The 20,851-nt window shown below is 33.4% G+C and overlaps 2 protein-coding genes across 4 annotated transcripts; one reads left to right on the top strand and one right to left on the bottom strand.

Annotated features, from left to right (window-relative positions):
• Positions 1 to 2,606: 2,606 nt before the first annotated feature.
• LOC109186802 (IQ domain-containing protein IQM4-like) lies at positions 2,607 to 5,849 on the bottom strand. 3 transcript variants are annotated; one of them, XM_019336953.1, is made up of 9 exons: positions 5,704 to 5,843; positions 5,253 to 5,272; positions 4,847 to 5,222; positions 4,569 to 4,749; positions 4,353 to 4,441; positions 4,156 to 4,243; positions 3,715 to 3,945; positions 3,503 to 3,604; positions 2,607 to 3,365 (listed from the first exon to the last, which is right to left on the bottom strand). In XM_019336953.1, exons 3-9 carry the CDS (start codon positions 5,182 to 5,184, stop codon positions 2,949 to 2,951), a joined length of 1,446 nt encoding a protein of 481 aa, XP_019192498.1. In that variant the 5' UTR covers positions 5,185 to 5,222; positions 5,253 to 5,272; positions 5,704 to 5,843; the 3' UTR covers positions 2,607 to 2,948. The 3 variants fall into 3 exon arrangements, with proteins under 3 accessions (XP_019192498.1, XP_019192497.1, XP_019192496.1); XM_019336952.1 differs by having other exon boundaries at positions 4,847 to 5,272; positions 5,704 to 5,849; XM_019336951.1 differs by having other exon boundaries at positions 4,847 to 5,272; positions 5,700 to 5,843.
• A 392-nt stretch (positions 5,850 to 6,241) lies between these two features.
• On the top strand, positions 6,242 to 20,659 carry LOC109186805. Its single transcript, XM_019336957.1, has 5 exons — positions 6,242 to 6,253; positions 18,936 to 19,048; positions 19,280 to 19,526; positions 19,618 to 19,637; positions 20,194 to 20,659. The coding sequence occupies exons 2-5, from the start codon at positions 19,006 to 19,008 to the stop codon at positions 20,430 to 20,432; spliced, it is 549 nt and encodes a 182-aa protein (XP_019192502.1). The 5' UTR covers positions 6,242 to 6,253; positions 18,936 to 19,005; the 3' UTR covers positions 20,433 to 20,659.
• Positions 20,660 to 20,851: the final 192 nt, after the last annotated feature.

Below are 20,851 nucleotides of genomic sequence, written 5' to 3'. Positions count from 1 at the left end.
ATTATATTGCAAAGATTAATGGTCTGCGGGCAATTGTATGATGCACATGATACAAAGAAATGATTGAACTCCAACATTCAAGACTCCATCTACGCTAATTCTGAAGTTTAATGGAGGAAATAAATTGTAAAAAGTGATTTTGATACTTTACTGTAAAGTTAACTTATGAATGAAAATTTAATTTAAATTTAAATATTATTCAATCGAATCATTGTTCACTCCATGACAAGCCAATGTTAACTACAACTCATACTTAGCTTCAAACTCTTATTGGTATCATGTAGTCATTTTCTCTTATAGACGATTTTATTCTAAACCATACCAAGCATGCACCATGTAACCCTTTTATAGGTCGCTCCCTCCAATCCATTAGGTTAGCACCGAACAAGTAGACAATTTCACTCTAGATGTGACACAGTTCGATTCCAGTTCTGAACTGGCGGTTCACAATTTTGAAAAATGACAAATCGAAACACTACCGGTTATGGTTTGAACTTTTTTTTTTTTTTTTTTTTTTTTTCATTCTGAAATTTTTAACAATAGTTTAAACAATAGTTATATCAAATATTTAAACTTAAAAATAAAAATAATTTTGGATTTGCACTTAATTTTACTAAGATTAAGTTACGTTGTACGACATATCTTATCAAAATATTAATAAAATTGGGAGAAGAAAATATTAATAAAATCAAAGTCCACGTAGTTCTCTTACATTTTTATGTTATATTTTTTTAATAAGAGTCGTTTCTTTTTGGTGTAACCCAGGGTTTCCACCCTTAGACACATTGATTAATTTCTTCGCTGAATTGTAGCTAGGCACCTCTATTAGATGAGACATCGGCCTTGTTATTATTATTATTGTTGTTGTTGTTGTTCTTATATATTATTATTATTATTATTCCCATTTTATTAAACCGGAACCGGGACCTTTACATTATAGTTCGGTTTCTATCCTGCACGGTTAGGTTTGAACGGGAGGGTTTGATCCGAACCATGGTCATCCCTATTCCACTCTGGATAATTTTCACTTTAGACTCCTATTAATTCTCTCTGAACCTTATCAATCCGAGCAGACATCTTTTAGGTAGTCATTTTTTCCCCACATCGTCCTCTCAACGAGAGAATGAAATAATAGTGGAGGTAGTCATTTTTTCCCCACATCGTCCTCTCAACGAGAGAATGAAATAATAGTGGAGGTTTGACTCTAGCATAAATATCGTATCATATATATATTTGAATGCTACTCTGTTACAATGTAGTATCTGTTCATAACTACTTTCTCAAAATATTGAAACACAAAGAGCCAATAACATCTCCACTGAGACTTGAACTCACAACCTCCCATATGAGAGTCCAACACGGATGCTATTAGACCACAAGGTCTTGGCAATCTTATCATATTTAATAGCCCACAAATTCTTCAACGGGGTTATGCATGTATAAAATGTCACAACATGATCAATTATATACGTTTATAATATGTATATCAAAACTCTATATTCTGAGACTGCTATTAATTCTTGTTGGAGCAATGTAGAGATGGGAATATATGGGGTGGAGACAAATGAAGTGTTAGCCGTTTAAGGAGTAAAAAGGCAGAGTTCTGAAGGAGATGAGAATCTAGACAGTGTGGGTGCAGCCTAAATCTGTCTGTGTATACACACAAATATATAGGTTACTGTTTCATAGTATAGGCATATGGTGCATTTTCCTATTATGTAGTCAGACATGAACTTTGTGTCCCTAGCTCATTTTTTCTAGCTCCTCTTTGGGCTTTCTGCATCACTGTCACTTTGATTTGATCATTCAATCTGCATCTGTACTTGCCCTGCCTGCATCTCTATGTATTCAACCTGCATTTCCATTCCCTTTGTGTTTCTAGGCCAGTCTGCTAAATTTTACGTAGTATTTTAAAATGGAGTTACAGGTTGTCTTGTCTCAAATCTCAAAGTTTTAGAGCATCCCCAATTGTAATTTTTGATGTGATTTTGAGAAATAAAGGTGATGTGGAGGAGAGAGAATAAATGAGGTTCTTACAAAAAAGACTGAGTTTTTGTCTCTACCGTGGAACCTACTAAGAAAGAAAAAAAAAGAAATGCGCCTCGCGAGAGGCGCACATCTTGCGGCCAGCTAGGCGCGTGCACTGACAATATACGTTATGATCGACTTGATATGACCTTATAGGTATTTGAGCCTTGTATAGTAGCTATGTCGGGTTAAGGATGAATATTGTTGACACAACAACCGCCAACACGTGTCAATTTGACTTGTCCAATTAGCATTGATTAGTGAAACTGGAACATATGACATGACCAGCCACCTCACCCATTACCTGGTCGCCATATGTCAATTAATACGGGAAGGGCAACATGTGTCCAATGTTGCAAAAATGGCGCTTAGACACTAGGCGATGGCTGACCGCCTAAAATTTCAACAGTATCGCCATTATAAGCAGTCTAAGTAAATTATTTGTATATACATTATCAATAAGTAAATTTATCTTAACATCTCAGATTTTATTTATTTTTACTTAAATATATACCTCGAATCTTGGTAAGTTTTAAACAACAAATTTCAGATAGCTATATATATGCCAAAAAGAAAACTAAAAAACAAAACAAAATTATTTCATTACAATTGTTACCAAGGGGATGCACATATACAAGGCTCAACAAGTCACCTCTTGTAACAGTATCAACTGAATTACAAATTTGCTACTTTATTAGAGACCTACCAACTAAACTTTGTTCAAAAGGGGAAAAAATAGAAATCAAAGAATCAATCAGAATTCTAAGCTCCAAAGAAAAAGGAGCCAAGAGAGAATGGCACATGTATAATAGACAAAACTTATGAATGAATATAATGATATGAAGATTTGTGTTAGTTTCCTCTGTGTGATCTTCTCTGTTTGTTGAAGGTCAGATTAGCGAGCCGTGGATCCATTCCGGTTAAACGACGGCAGTCCTTGGCGTCCGAGGACTAGGCAGCCCCATGTATGCAAGGCGAGGGGATAAACGCACCTTGGGGCTTGGGCGTGGTGACGGGATTGGACCGTAGTTGATGAACCCGCCATTAGCCACCCGAGGCGACAGGTTAACTTGCTCGAGTGCCCGGAATTGAACTTCGGTTGGGTAGTCCCGGACACAGCCAATGCGCGGCCCGACCCCGGTACACCACTTGTAAGACATATGTTTAGCCAAGCTAAATGCTGGTGGCTTCTTATTAGCCTTTCCACTTTGGTTATCTCCAACTGAGTCATCTGTGCTAGAGGTGCTTTCAGTGGTAGACAGATCCTCGGTTTTCTGTCCACTCGAGCCCTCATCAGCCTTCGTGAATGAATACGAGTCATCATCAATCGCGCATCTCTGATAAAGAATAACAAAAAAGTGTTACACAACATAGGCCAAACACACTAAAATACTGAATCCAATCAATTAGCTAGTCTAACACATGACCTTATAAACCCATATGTTACTCTTAACACAAAGTTTAATGTTTTTACCTTAACATTTGAAAGATCTATATTGTGTTCCTCGAGGAAGCTAATGAATTCTTGGAAGTTCTCTTCGGTTGGATGGTAGTGACCGCTATAAGGCCAAATAGCCTGCAAGAAACTCGACTAATGAGTAATGATCTTTGCAAATCTGCAGTTAAGCTGACAATATCGTACAATTCGTAATGTATATATTCATCAGTGATGAGTATATGATTTACCTCGAGAACACCATCATGAGCAACCAGTCTTCCAGCCGCTGTGATGGCTGCACCAGCTAGAAAACTCGAATGCTGGAACTCGCCTTTCTTCTTCTGTCCTATGTACAGCATTCTCGACGTGCTGAGGACAAAAATCCACTTTGAACCCTCTATTGTCTCCACAAAGCTACCACTTTGTTTATACACGAGCTTCCCGTTTTCAATAATCACTTCATACGATTCTCGCTCTTTCTGGAACACAAAACAATGAGAGCAAAGATCAGCCATCTGCTGTTATTAAGTATGTAAATTAAACCACAACGCAAGATCATACCCTCGTTATCGATCAAGAAGTCGATAGAACAGTTGAAATGAAAACAAAGAAAGTTTTGTTTCGAAATAACTTCTGGGCTTAAAACTTAAAAGCAGTTTCATATCACAGTGTGATCATTGTAGACTTACTGGTCCGAGATATTGAATGCGTTGACGCTGCAACTTGCTCCTCGGGCACTTCTCGAGATTAATTTCTTTCCCAACTCCTACATCCAACCTTCATAGAGCAGATTTAATAATATCAGATTTCAAGAAATCTCAGAATTAAGACAAAATTTTCATTTAGTTTCACAATCTAGAAAGATCAAAGCGTAAGTAAATCTTACCAGTAGAAGAAAGGTTGTGAGCTTTCACTTTTAAACCACACGTCGTAGTAGATATGCAAATTGTGTCCGTACCTATGTTGTGGATCAATCTGAGCACAATTCAAGACAAAAACGCATTCATGTTAGCGGGATAAAGTCGATAAAAGTTAAAAGCATGTATTAATTACATAAGAACACTGATGAACTACAAGAAATCGGATTGACCAAAAGACTTACAGCTTCGAGCCAATGCTGTAAGGCCAATTTTTGCGCTTTCTCGTCCTTGGACAATCCCTTTCCAACTTTAGCCACTCGTGTACGAGCCCTGGCCCAACGAGAAACAGCAGTCTCGGGTTTCTTAACATCGAAGAAGGAAACAGAACTCCGCTCGAGTGCTGCAAAGTCCAACGCTTTCCACCTAAAACAATCAGACCAAACATCTTAGTTTAGTTAGCTCAAGCTAAGGTTGCATAAACATACAATTCTTATGCCTCGATGTTGAAATTGTGTCATACCATAGCTCCTCGGCCACGACTGCACAATCTGCAAGGCTCCGCCTAATCCTGTAACTCTTGTACACTTTCTGCAGCTTCACTGCAGCAGCATCGAGCTCGCTGACAGGGCGGGGGGACGAGAACGTAATTGCAGGCGAGGTAGGCGGGGTTCGTTTACCACTCGTTGCATCCGATCTTTTGAAGTCCTGAACCAGATCCTTGAAAGTAAGGTTTCTTAGGAGCATCAGCTTGATAGGCTCACAATGCCTTACACTAATTGAATTCTTCCTCGTCATCTTCTCTGACTCAACAACAGCCTTAGAATCTATCCCTTCATAGCTGCTAGCTTTTACAGTCATCTCTCAACTCAATTCTTACCACCCTATAAGAAGATCAAGATTCTTATCTCTCAACAATAATAGCTCAATGAATTCAAGGCCTTTTAACCTGCAGATTCAAAGCTCCATGTAAATACAAGATTTCCCAGAACTAATCCAAGATTATTGCCCCTAATTTAACTCTAATTCCATCTCACAATCTTAAGTTCAACTCACAATGAAATAAGAAATAGCCACAAAATTTTCTTATAAACTATTGAATCAATTCACCATTAAAACCCCACCAAAATGCAGAAAAAGTACAGCAAGAAATCACAGAAAAATAAACCCAGAAAGAACAAAGAAATCCAACATTTTTTTTTATAAGCTATTGAACCAATTCACCATTAAAACCCCACCAAAATGCAGAAAAATAAACCCAGAAAGAACAAAGAAATCCAAGATTTTTAGTGTAAGTTAATGAATCGATTCACCAACAAAAACCCAAGAAAATGCAGAGAAATAAAAGGTGAATAGCAACCACTATGAAACAACACCAACCTGCAATAATGGAAGATCAAAGCTTTGAAAAATTTTCTTGTTTTTTCACTGTTTGATCACAAGTTATCACCTTTTTGAACAGTAGAAGCTACAAAGATGTTTATGATTATGATATGATATGAAATGATGACCAACTGATATTGCACCCCCATTGCTATATATACAAAGACAGAACACGTAGGTTTCGGGAAAAAAATAAAAACCATATCTCAAAATAAGATTAAAAAAAATGCCGAGTCTAAGGAGACCTTGAAGTACCAAAACAGCACGTGGACTGGGAATTACAATACACTGTTATTTGAATTCTTGTCCCTACAGACAATTTTACAGAGAAGTTTCTGGCAAATTGTTGAAATGGGAACGCGAAAAATAAATGAAAAAGGGAAATCATGACTGGGATTATAAGTTTCAAACGCACGAGGTGGTTACTTTGATCCGTTCAAAGCTTTAAATTTTTGAACTACTTTTTTCTTGGAATAACACAACAAAGCTTTGCTCGTTTCATAGTCTCTTTCTTTGACAATGAATATTCCACAAACTTTTTTTTTTTTTTTTTTTTTTTTTTTGTCATAAGAAATATGGATAGTATATAATATTATTTTTTGTCATGTCATGAGGTACTCACTGTATGAGACATTTATAAGTTTATATGACCATTCATACCTACCAATTTGGTTAGTATATGATATTACTGATATAATTTTTTTTTTATAATGTTAACAAAAATTTATTAATACTCTTTCAGTTTATTTGACATGTTTATTATTCATTGATTAAGTTAAATTTTTTTTTCTTATTTTTAGTATTTTTAAAAATTATTTTTAATACGATAAAATAACGATGTGTCAAGAAAATATTTAAAAAATTAGGGAATGCAGCATTTTAACATTTCTTTAAGGTATGAATTTTCCTAAAATATAAAATTTCCATAAAAGCTTTACCCTTGTCTCTTTCTGTAAGCTCCTTTTTTTTCGGGTGACTTTTTTTATGGTTACTATTTTTTTATTATAATCTTTAATGGCATGTTTGGTTTATGGAATAGGTCAGGAATGGAATAACATTCCTTGGAATAGATCTATTCCATCGTTTGGTTGGATCATTTTGTCATGAGAATAGCATGCCTAGGAATGAGCTATTACCTTCGCAAGGGGAAATAGCCATTCCTAGGGGGGCCTTGGTATTAGCTATTCCCATGCCCTTGGGAATAACTTTTATATCACAAATACCAAAAATACCCTTTGCACATTATATAATATTTATATTTATTTAATAAATATAGTGTATTATATAAATGTATATATTTAATTAATTATAATTTTTATCCATCAATCTTTCAATAAATAAATAAATAAATAAATATATATATATATATATATATATATATATATATATATACACACACACACACACACACACACATTTTGTAGCGTTTGCAATTGACATTTTAAGAAAAGAAAAGTAATTTCTCAAAACACCGGCCGTGACAGTTTATTTTATATATATATATATATATATATATATATATATATAATTAACTGTATAAGACTCCTTAATTATGGAGCCTTGGCTCCTAATTAAGTAGTCTGCTCATCTGCATGCCTAGCGGATGGGCATTGCAATTGAAATTATGGAGCCTTCAGGCTCATTTTATAGGAGCCTCAAGGCTCCATTCCTTACTTCTCCAACCAATGTGGGATAAATGAGAAAATAAATATAAAAATAAATATGTATTTGTATAATAATAATAATAATAATAATAATAATAATAATAATAATAATTATTATTATTATTATTATTATTATTATTATTATTATTATTATTATTATTGTTATTGTTATTGTTATTGTTATTGTTATTCTCTCTCTCTCTCACACACACACATACATATACATATATATAAATACAAATATAAATAAATATATATATATATATATATATATATATATATATATATATATATATAACATTCAGTATATCATAATCATATTCATTATTATTATTGTTATTATTATTATTATTATTATTATGTATAAGGGTATTTATGTCTTTAAAACCTATTCCATTTCTATTCCATTAACCAACCAAACACTGGAATACAATTACTAAAGTCTATTCCTTCAGCCAACCAAACAACAACGGAATACAATTCATATTCTATTCTTTACCTATTCCATTCCATGTGGAATAACATTCCTATTCCCTCCAAATTCATTCCGTGAACCAAACGTGCCGTAAATATATAATTAAGAAAAAATTTTCTTTATCGGTAACAACAATATCATATGGGTAAAAATAATAAGAGTTTGATTTTTGCCAATATCTTTTTAATGAGCCTGTACAAAAGGTCTTTGTAGAATGTTTTACCTCTCTTATGTGGTTTGTAGATTATTCACAATAACGGAGTTTACCCACTAAACACCATTGGATGACTATAGATTTCCCTCGTCACGCCCAAACAAAGGGAAAGTGATACAATCTTATAAATTGATAAAACTAAAAAATGAGTTTAAAATTTTCAAATTACAAAATATTTTGCACCTTAATTATTTTAAATAGTTAACAATAGAGTTAATTCCACTAGAGGTCCCTTGTCTATGGTGGTAATTTTAAATTTAGTCTCATTCTATCGTTTTTGTCATTTACCATTCCAGACTATTATTTTTTAGACATTTTTAGTCATTCTCATGACTTTTTCTATTTTTAGTAAGGACATTTTTCTCTTCATATTTTTCTTTTGTTATTTTTCCAGTTTCAACCGGTTTTATTGGTTTAGAACTTTACTAAAAATCAGTTGAAAATATGGTTACTAATAATCGGAGGTTACCTAAAGTTCTAAACCAATTACACCGGTTGAAACCAACTTCATTTTTGTGTCGTAGTTGCAATTTAATTCATGTCAACCAAACATGTCATTTTAGCATTAGAGGGAGAGAAATAAAAAAATCAATTTAGCAACCATCCTAATGCGCCCAGATGGCGCGGGACACCATTAAGAATGCGATAACCACTTATTTTATGCTTGTTTTTTTCATTCTAAAAAATTGTACACATTACTTTGAATTTTTTTTTTCTCTCTCGTCAATCTCTCTTCCAATTATGCAAAATTCTAACAAATTAAAAAAGCTATAACAGATGAAGGAACTTTGTTATGATCATATCCATATTGAGAACGACTCTCTCCTAGTGATTCAAAGCCTAAATAATGTCATTGAAAGTGACTCTTATTTCCATTTAGTCATTAGAGATATTAAAAAGAAAAAAAAAAAAAAAAAACTATTGAGATACTTTTTTCATGTATTTGTAGTTATTGCTAAATGATCAGCGAATTGAGCGACCCATAGGTTAATTAGATAGTATGTTTTTATGTCTGATTATGTGAAGCGACTTTCTAATCCTCCTTTTATCATTTATAATGTGTTAACTTCATATCTGAATTAATACATGCCTTTGTTTAAAAAAAATAAAATAAAAAGAATCAATGGTGCTGCCTTTATATGGTCAAATATAGTAAGCTCTGATTCCTAGGAGGTATGTATATTGCATTATTTCATATATATAGGTATGTAAGTGTATATGTATAGATAAATATTTGTACGGAGTACTATTGTTTTGACTAAGATTTTATGGGGTTTGTAAAAGTCAACTACTTGTACAAAAGTCTATAGTCAGGTTCACGAAACGCGCCCAACACGGCAACAAATCTAAACTACGTAATGCCATGTGTGTTTTGACGTCTGCACTTAACAAACACCGCTAAAAACCAAAACCTCGTTTTTTGTTTTTTTTTTTCTTTTTTCTTTTTTGAGCAACCCCGTCCTTAATATATGCTCACCCTTATATGTCAAATCCCTCACTCCAAAAATCTCACACTTTACTCGGATAAGATTATTAATAGGTAAATTTATAATAACTTGCGATTTTTAAGTTGGAGTACAATATAAGTGGTTGGTGTTTACAAATTAAAGAGTCTATCGTAGCGGTGAAACTCTCACACTGTAATTATTAAACTTCGATATTGAACTTTCACCCGCAATATGATCGATGAGTATCAACTGGACTACTTGTGCGAGTAGTGTCGACCCTGAACAAAGGCAAATTGGTTGGGCCCTTGCCCAAGGTCCATGCTTGGTGGGACTCACTAAAACAAGTTTTAATTAAAGATAAAGTAACTTTTTTTTTTTTTTGTGTCCTGAGCAGGCCTTAACTATAGGAGGCACCGTCTGTACCATACTCACACTAATCCAAAGTACTGGTCAGATTAATTTTTTTTTTTTTTTTTTTTATACAAGAGAGGATTCAAACTCTCGACATCTCTTAAGAGATAAGAGTATACAGTCACTCATGTCAACCAAGCTGGTTAGACTACATAGTTGTTATTAGACATCTTCAAATTCGTACAACTTGTTATATAAACATTAAATAATGCAAGTGTTGATATTTCGTGTCAAATAATTTGTCCTGGGAGTTGAACAATCTATTAACATTATCATCATTATTTTTTGTTATTATAGAAATTCATTATATCCTACGCAATAATATTGTGATTATACTTTATATTTAATAAAATTATTATTCAATTAATAAAAATAAAAGGATACAATTTTGTTAACTATGCAAACAATATTATTATTATTATTATTATTATTATTATTATTATTATTATTATTATTATTATTATTATTATTACATAATAATCTAGAGCTTTCATTATCAAAGTTTTAATATATACTCCGTATTAATTTGACATTTAATGTTTTTTTTCAACTGAAAAAAGAAAAAGGAAAAAATGAGCTTAATATATTCATCGTCGGTCCAATCTTGTAATGGTCATTAAAATCGCCCTGCGCTGCAGGTTGCCTGCCAACCACACCAAATTAAAGAAGAATTTGTCATGCATCATTAATTAACAACAACACAACATTATACAATAATTAAGTAATTAATTATTTAATGGCCTTTTAATAAATCAAGTTGGCCATACTATGCAATATCAGTGGTAGGGTTTGAAATTTTAAATAGGGAGTCAGAGCTATAACACGTATAAAATATATATATATATAGGGAAGGGTTCAGGTGCGGAGAATGGTTTCCCATGCGGTTGGACGCACCTTAAACACAGAACAAAACATATTAAGCACAAAATCCACGCACCTAAGATTTTAAAATGGTTCACAGTAAGCAAAAACTCACGCACATTAAGCACAAAACTCACGTACCTTAAGCACAAACTCACGCATATTAAGCACAAAACCCACACACCTTAAGCAAAAATCTCACGCACCTAAAATTTGACTTAGATGCAAAAATTACCAAATTGCCACCGCGTTTTTATATATATATATAAATTTTGGTAATCCTGGACCTTGATTTAAGCAAGATAAATGTCTCATATTCAACTCCACAATCGCACCTGGGACTGCAAACTGCACCAGAACCTAATTTTCTCTCTCTCTCTCTCTCTCTCTCTATATATATATATATATATATATATATATATATATATATAATTGTGTACAATCATAGAATATTACTTCTCAACAATTGTACGTGTTTATTAATATATACAATGGATTCTTTATTAAAAACATTCTTTGGATTCATATGAACATTATTTGTACATAGTTTTATTGGTACATAATTAATGAATTTACAGGTACATAAAATTATTAGTGTAGTTTCATAAAGTCATTACACTAGTATAAGTTCATAAAATCATTATTGTATTTTATAGAGTTGCTAATGCACGTGAGTTTATAAAATCACTATTGCAAATTGACCATTTCATAAAATTACTATTACATATTTTTGTTTTTGAAAAGTTTAAAGAGATAGTATTAATTAAGGTCCAGGCTCAACACATGAGTGATGGAAGGAAAATGAATATCAAAATAGTCCATACAGTCAGACATCGACAAAGCTTCCCTAGCTAAACAATGGGCAACCTGTTTAGCAAACAAGAAGTTTAAGTTGGTGTAACTAGAAGCTATGTATCTAGTATCATTGTTTGGCAGCCAAGGGTCGCTCCACACGTTGATAGATTTCCCATCTCCCACACGCCATCTACTATGTCTTTTGAGAGTTGTTTGTGATTCAAGGATACTCCGCCAAATAAGGAAGGATTATATCCCAATTGAGCTTCAAAAAAGTTGCTGTTAGGGTAATATTTGGCTTTGAAAGTCTGAATTGGCAAGCAAGGAGTGAGGTTGGTTAACAAGACAACAGGCCTGTTTTCCTAGCATTGCAATATTGAATTCTCGAATTCTTCTGAAACCCATACCTCCCGAACATTTTGGCTCACATAGTCTTTCCCAACTTTTACTATTACATATTTAGAAAGACATTATTGTATGTTCATAAAATTACTACTGGAAAAGTATAAGTTCATAAAGTAATTACTCTATGTGCATAAACTCATAAAGTGACTAGTATGAGCTCATATATAAATCACTAGAACATGTTCATAAAATCGTTATTGCATAGTAATTATAGTCATTAATATTGATTCAGAAAGCTACTACCGTAGGTTCACTATACAATTATTGATCTTATTAATAAAAAAAAAAGGAAATGATATATATTTAATTTATGATTCATCAATATCATTTTTATGAACCTATGTATTATTGTTATATATAATTATATATATATATATATATATATATATATATAATTATTTATTTATTTATAAATCTATAATATTATTTGTATACATCCATGATATAATTTAGAAAAGATAAATTACACTTAAAAAATAATTTTAAAATTTTAATTGTACAAAATAGATATTTTAATGTAATTAATACCAGATTTAGTCATTTGACTATCGCTTATTTTTAATTTTAATTATTAATATTAAAACTATCAAATTTAATTAGTCCAAATATTGAATCACTGTTACAATTGGAAAGTCATGCATGACCATGACAATTATTTTTGTTGCATGCGGAAAGCAAAGGCATAGTTTATTTATTGTAGCAGCCATAATTATTTGTTATAGACCGCTTGCCGCATATATAGGGCATAAGCTCTTGCGTTATACTAGCTAGTTGGGTGTACGTACGTAGCGGCGGCTTTGATGATAGCCACGTAGCATTTGGTCCAAATAAACGGCGGATGGGTGATCGATGCGTCTATTTCAATCCTAGATGGGTACAACGACAGGGAAACAACTACATACATAATACATTAAATTAATGTTTGGCTGTGTTTGGGTGTCCGGTCTGGCTGCTAATTCAAACGGTTGAAGCGAATCGAAGCATGCATGAATGAATGAATTGGAAGAAGAATCCCTCTAGATGCACCCAATAATATATAATGCATACTTTAAATCATTAGGCAGCATATCTATACAATTCTAGGCTGCATTAATTATCCCCAGGCCAATCTTTTTCCATTTTTCTGAACAACTTTCTAATCTTTGAAGAAGAACATACAACATCTGTATGGATTTTTAATCAATTTTTGTTAGGAAAATGAGAATGCTTGAATGTAAAAAAATAAAATAAAATAATTTCATTAAAAACAACACCTGTTTCGCCCGATACTGTTTTGAGTAAAATAACCTTAAATTGTTCAAATTTTAAATGTTTTTTAGGTTAATATTTAATATTTTAGTATTAACTATAAAGTATTAAATAATTTTTAATTATTAGTCTTAAAAACTTTAAAAATTTTAAACAAATTTTTAAAAAATAAAAAATATATATATAAAAAATACATGGGCGCCTGAAGAGCGCCTAGTGATATTTTCAACCATGAGTGGCGGTGAATTTTTTAAGATGGTCAACAATAGTCGATGGCGGTCAATGCCTCAACGGTAGTCAACAATGACCAGTATATCAATTCAATAACATGTTGGTTACTGATAAATTAGACTTAATTATTTGATCAATTTTAATAAATTGAAGTGTTTAATTAATTGCAATTTTTAAAACTTCATAAGCCTAATTGCTGGCTTTTTCGTGTAAAGTTGAATGGTCTATCTGATCATTTTCTCATTTATTAATAATATATACATTATTATATGTCTAGTATATTATCTACTATACTAATAAGAGCCCAAGAGAGTTAGGCCTATAATGGGTAGAAAAAATGGCGGTCACAGATTTTAATCAAATGAATGGCTCAGATTAATTAAAAAATTGATCAGATTTAAATTTTACACTAAAATTTCTTAAAATACCCACACACTGTTACTAATTCCGTTAAAATTTTAAGAATTGCCGTTAGTTCACCATTAACTTACTCATTGATTTCAATAAAAAAAATGTCTTAGGTTCGAACCACATCCCAATCAAAGTTGGCATAATTAGTACTCTATTTTACTCTTATTAAAGAGAAAATTACACTTTTGATCCTGTGACTATTTGGGTGTTGTTAATTTCAATCCACAACTTTAAAAACTAACAAATTAGTACCACAACTATGCAATTTTTAACAGATTTGATCCACATGGCCAATTTGCCGGCAAAATATAACTGAAAAGACAAATTTACCCTCAAATTTTTAAAATAATAACTAAAATTAATTTATGTACGACTTCCGGTGGGGTACAGTGATCTGCGCCAGCGACTGGAAATTGCATTTGACGATAGTGTTGACGATAATCATGATTCCTGGTATGTAAAAACATATCATCTCGGAACTCAGCCTGCAAATCTGGACTAACCGGAAAATTTCTATCAAATCCTAACCTCGGACAACGAAATTCCCTTAGTGGAAACGATGAAAAATCATGATAATCCGGGGGAAATGCGAAGTATGTCCTCACAGAACTATCCGCAGGCATTTTGGAATTATTTTCCAGCATTGACCATCTCATATGGGACACTGATACCAGGTAAAGGGAGTGGGTCCGTTCAGCGTACTAGACAATTCCGACGAAGAAGACGATCTCGGTGGAGATGGTTAAGCAGCGGTGGTAACGGTAGAAAACAAGGAGAACGGAGAAAGATTGAACAATGAGGGTGAGGAGTTGGTGGTGCCATAAGTTGTCTTCTATGTCGAAGTAGGTGATGGCGTGGGGGCCGCCCAAGTGGAGCAAGAGGAGGGTGCCCAGAAAGCCTCCAGGAGGGACGATTTGGTGCCGGCAGCGCCTTCGTAGTCGGAGTTGCTATTGATGAGGGCTATGTCAAAGGTTGAAAAGTAGTCGGAAAGTAAATAGGCACACTAGATTGTTAGGTGGGTGAACCCTTTCTTTATCCTTTTTTCTCAACGACGAAAGGAATTGCCGGACTCCGTTGGCATGGCCACGGGAAAAGTAAATAATTTAACTTTTCAATTATTATTTTAGAAATTTGAGGGTAAATTTATCTTTTCAGTAATATTTTGTCGGCAATTTGGCTAGGTGGACTAAATATGTTAAAAATTGCATAGTTAAGGTACTAAATTGTTAGTTTTTAAAGTTGTGGATTGAAATTAACAACACCTCAATAGTCATAGGACCAAAAGTGTAATTTTCTCCTTATTAAATTATATAAATAATAATTTAGTAGTTACAACAAAAAATAATACATATGCATTTCTTTAATTTAGAATTATGTGTCCACAATGCCTTTATTCAAAAAAAAAATTATTCATTATCAATCAATTAAATAAGAGAAATAATTTTATTAGTTATATTGTCTTTATTTTTCTTCAATATAAAAATTCTTTATATTCAAATTTATTAATTGATTATATTCGCTACATTATCCTTACAATGTCTTTATTCAGTGAATTTTTTTTATTAATTATCAATAAATTAATTAAAAGAAATATTTTCATTAGTTATAGTGTCTTTATTTTTCTCAAATGTAAATATGTTTACATTCAAATTCATCAATTCATTATATTCACTACATTATCTATTATCTTTTTTGTGCACTATTTTTCTAATTAAATATCAAAGTTATAATACAAAATAATGCTATATATATATATATATATATATATATATATATATTTATTTATTTATTTATTTATTTATTTACCAAGTATTTTATTAATACCATGAAAAAATTAAAAAAATATAATTAATAAAGTCAACCATATTAACTACTTGAGAGATTTTGTGACAACGAGAGTATTCAAATCACACAACAAATTGAAGTGAGAACTACCTCGCAATGTCCTTGTTTTACAATCAGCAGTTAGCGGTTAACGTTAGCGGATTATACTAGCGGATTTGACCAGCGAATTTATTTAATTATTAACATTGGGTAGAAAAAATGACTGCCAAATTATTAAATCAAATAAATGGTTCATATTGTTCAGGTTTTAATTTTTTCTTTTAAAATTTTCTAATTTATCCTTAATTATATGATTATCCATTTAACTTTTCCGTTAATTCACTGTTAGTCTAATTCTAATATTAAAGTCTAATATAGAATTATAACTACACCATTAATCTAATTCTAATATTAAAGTCTTAATAGAACTTAACCACAAATCCTAATGTCGGAATCTCCTCAAACAATATTAGTATATATTTAATATTTTATGTCCTAATTTTTATTTGTTCTCCCTTATGTCCCGTATTTGGTTTCAACGATACCTATACAATTATTTTATTGACAATTATAATCAATCTTGACTATATTATCTTGCATTTGTAAACTTAGAATTACCTATTTAACCCGCACGGGCTTAGCTTAATGGTTTAGTGGGTAGTATTTGGGAGAAGAGACGAAGGTTTGAACCTCGGCGGCGGCAATGCGGGAATTATGTCCAAAGTGGGCAGATTCCTTGTGCGTATCAGCATTTGGCCCTGTCTGCTGAACCATTGAGTCACCGTGATTTACAACTTCCCACAATGCTCTGTCTGGTCGGAGTGTGGGGGGCCCTTGGGGTTGGGGACTCAATCTTTGGGAGAAGAATTACCTATTTAAATACGCAAATTCAACCTTCAATTATCTATGCATGAACAATTTCAATATAATCCTGTCTTAATATACTTTAAAGTACTTATTTAAAAAAAAAAAGCATGGGACATTATCCCAATCGCGCAATACGCGTAAAAAACTAGTATATTACATAAGATCTATCCACGTCCACGTTGATCAATAATATACTCATTGAATTACTTATATAAAGTAGTGCTATTTAATAATAAAGGCAGAGTTTGCATTGTATGAGTTAGGTGACAATAATTTTTTTTAATACTCTTTTCTTTATTTTAATTTATTAACCATTTAGTAATTAAAATAAATCAATTTAATATTTATTAATTTAGTAGTGATATTTTTTGAAAGTCAAACGAATCAATATATTAAGTCTCATCAAAGAAATCAGGAGGGACGTCGTCTTAATATATAAGTTTGGTTTGTGTCTCAGCTACACTAACAAGAGCATGAGCAAACTGGTTTTTAGATCGTGGAATATATTCAAAAGAAATAGCTAATTAAAAATGAACTACTATAGACAATCGAAAATAATACTACCAAGGTAGGTTCGGTTGGTTTCACCATTGCATAGGCCGGGCATGAACCAAGTTAAGGCAATCGGATTTGATACGGACTTCACGAACCCTACGTTACTTTAGCCTATAGAGAGCCTCTCTGCATGCCATTGCACATATCCACCCTTTCATGATGAGCCATGCAAACGCCCCTAACCTTGTTTGGATATTATGCAACGAGTATCCAAACCCATTACATTATTAGAGTTTGGGGCAATAAGATATCTCATATTAGGGCTATTTCATAATTTCTATAAACCTACATTATGAATGGAGACAAAATCTGTGCCTTTGTTTGCAATTATAACCAAATTAAGGCCCTTAGCTTGCCCACACAAGACAAATGTTATTGCCTCCCGAACCCCACATAGACACATCTTTGCCCACGAAAGGTAAAACCCTTTCCCCCACTCACTGGTCCATTAAGTGAGAGGTCTAGTGTCTAGTGTCAAGGAATTCATTACAAAAAGTGATGAAATTGTCGCACTTTAACTGTTTTTTTTTTTTTTTTTTTTTTGAAAACCATAAGAACATTCCATTAACTTAAATCCGAAAGCAACACATTACAAATGATAGGCGGAGGGCTGAAGAACCACTCCGAGAAATCAGACAAAGAACTAGACTGCCTAGCAAGTACATGGGTTGCCTGGTTCGCTGATCTTTTGGTAAACGAAAGAAACACATTACAGAAATCATGCAAGAGGTGTTTAATATCCTCAACAATTAAATGAAAAGAAGATGCTCCGCCTTTGGATTTCAGACATTGAACAACTTGAAGGGAATCAGATTCCACCTGCACATTATCTATATTGTGCGACTTGAGCCAACTTAGCGCTTCCCGTATGGCGACTGCTTCGGCTTCCCTGGAGCTAAAAATACCCTTCCACTGAGCTCTTCTCGCTGCAATAAAATTGCCCTCTTCATCCCTTATCACACTGCCAAGACCCATTGCTGCTTCATTCTTATTTATATCGTAATTACACTCCACAAGAAGATGGGAAATCGATTCATCCGAGCTGTCACAGATGGGGCACCTGGTATCACAGTCGACTCTCCTCTTACGCAAAAGGTCCTTGGTGGGAAGACTATTGGAACATGCTAGCCAAAAGAAGATCTTAGCCTTTACATTGATTGCCTAAGTTTGGTTGGCTTTGAAGAACACATAGCTATCATCTGCGAATAGCAAATGAGTTTGGTTGTTAAAGTTCGAACTTACCTTGTTTACAATTTATTTATTAGAAATCAATTTTTTTTTTTATAAAAAAAAAAAAAAAAAAAAGATGTTCATGTAGGTCTCAAGCTAATTAAGGTCACACACTTATCAAACAAGATAATAGAATGATAAATTACAATAACTTAGCAGCAACCAATATCTACGGCTCCAAAGGAACCCACTTGTTAGGTGAAACCCCTACACTCTGGTTACCCTATCAAAATGAGACCATCCAGTATCATTAAGGTTATAATTTACCACTCAGAACCAATCGATCAAGTTGCTTGAGACAAGATTAAGAGTTCTAGTACATGTACTTCATATTTCTATTCTCTTATTTGTACTTCCTAATATGACAATTGATGGTTAGTTATTTCATTCTGTGAATCCTAATAAAAATGTCAACATCAATATTTTATAAGAGAAAATTAAAGTTGTGAGTTAAATTTGAAAGTACAAGTAGTATTTTTCCAAAATTAATGCCTTGCTCTATCAAAATGGGACCAGACAGTCAGACACCGTGGCATACGTGGAATCAATAGATTCTTATTCTCCCCGAAACCGCTCGCCAAACCAACTGCTTATCCGAAGTTCCGAAAACCCAAATCGAAATTCTCAGAAACCATTTCTCCCCAGCTCAAGAAACCTCCAATGTCTGAACCCAAATCAGAGCCATCATCAATCTCGGTTTCAGGTAATACTTTCATCTCACTTCTTTAATTTTCACTTTTTGTTTCATGAGAACTGCCGTTGGATTTAGATTCTATTCAGAAATCCTAGATTTTTTAAAATTTAAATCCACTCTTTACAAGATCATGAACATGCCCTCAATGTGTTTGTGCGTGTGTCTGTGTAAGCGCAAGTGTGTCTGTATTGTTCAGGGGTGACTATCACTATGGTATTCTTAATTCTTAATGTTGGGCAGAGAAGGGAGTGAAAGCCCCCAATGTGTTTGTGAGAGTGAAGGAAGAGTTCGAGGCAGTGGTACATAGTCAACACAAAACTCACGGTGAGAGTCACGGGAAGCGCACCGATTTGGATGAGAAGACGCCAATGAGTGAGGTGAAAGCCCCCAATGTGTTTGGGAGGGCTAAGGAGGAGATTGAGGCTCTTGTGCAGACAATTCATACTAAGAAGGAATCCGGTGGATCGGATTCATGTGAAGAACTAAGGTTTTGTTTTTTGTTTTTGGTCAGTATGTTGTTTTAGACGAGATATCTTTGGTTGAATTGACAGGGTTATGTTTTTGCGTTTTGCTTGCAGGGATTCAAGTCCTAACTCAGGTATGAAGTTACATTGTTATAGGCTTCGAGTTTTAGTTGTTCAAATGTGAAACTAGTAATTGTGTTGCGTTTTGGTGGTTTGAGATGCTATTTATCTACTACATACACACTCGATGACTCGAACAATATAACTGATGACAGGAACTCCAAAAGAACAATGTCAATAAGAATGCAGCACAAAGTTGAGATCTTTAGGTGCTCAAAGGCTTAGGGAAAGATATTAGCATACCTATCTTCCATAGATGTAACATGGGTAGAGAACTTAGTAGAAATTTGAGAATACTTCTTCATATGTTGGTTTTAAATAGGACCCCTCTCTCAGTGGCTAATTTACTTCTTTTGAGTAACATTTTGTCCAGTTCTGGGACATGGAGTTTGGTAAATGCCTTCGATTGGATGTGTGCTTTACTTTCATGGTATCAAAGATGACTCAGTTTTGAAGCAAATAACATGTCCCATGATCAAAGGTTTATCTTTTGTGGATTATCCTTTGACATTGCTTGGACTCTGAGTTTGTAATCTTCCATTTTTCCCTACTGGGATTATATTTCTGTAGAGAAGGATGCTAAGGGGCCGAGCTGGATAGAGAAGTCTAAAAAAGAGATGGAAGATCTTGTGAACAAGATAAAGTCACCGCGCTCTCACCATCACCATAAAGAAACTCACGGAATGAGTGATGACATTGATGAAAACACCCCAGTGAGTCACGTCAAAGGCCCGAATGTATTTTCACGAGCCAAGGAAGAAATCGAGGCCATTGTTGAAGCTATTCACCCAAAGAAAGAAGAAAGGTAGGACTTGAAGCAACCATTGGAAGACGAGGATTGGAAACCATATATCTGCTCCCCTTCTCGACGGAAAGGTTTATAGAAGATTTGCTCTCTTGGTAATCATAACAAAGATTGATATATATCTCAATGGAGAAACCAGATTCTTATCTTGTGAAAAACCATCAAAAAACCCATCCCCCATTTGTTGAAAAACTATGGTTCAAGTTTTTAGACTGCAAAAATCACTTAAAATTCACTATTGTGAATGGTTTTGGAATTGGGTGGCCATGTATCATAACTTGGTTGTTGACTTGATTCTTTTTTTATAGCTGTGGGGTTCTTTGAATCAATTCTTTGGCTAAACTCAAAGGTCCCACTTACCCACCCACCATCAGATCATACCTTTAATCATGATTCATGACTCAACCTGGATCTGTGGCTCTA

This window comes from Ipomoea nil, unplaced genomic scaffold (assembly GCF_001879475.1).
Source record: "Ipomoea nil cultivar Tokyo-kokei standard unplaced genomic scaffold, Asagao_1.1 scaffold1407, whole genome shotgun sequence".
In the NCBI taxonomy this organism is placed as follows: Eukaryota; Viridiplantae; Streptophyta; class Magnoliopsida; order Solanales; family Convolvulaceae; genus Ipomoea; species Ipomoea nil.
The sequence above is the reverse complement of the archived record's forward strand: the minus strand, read 5'-3'. Positions and strand labels throughout refer to the sequence as shown.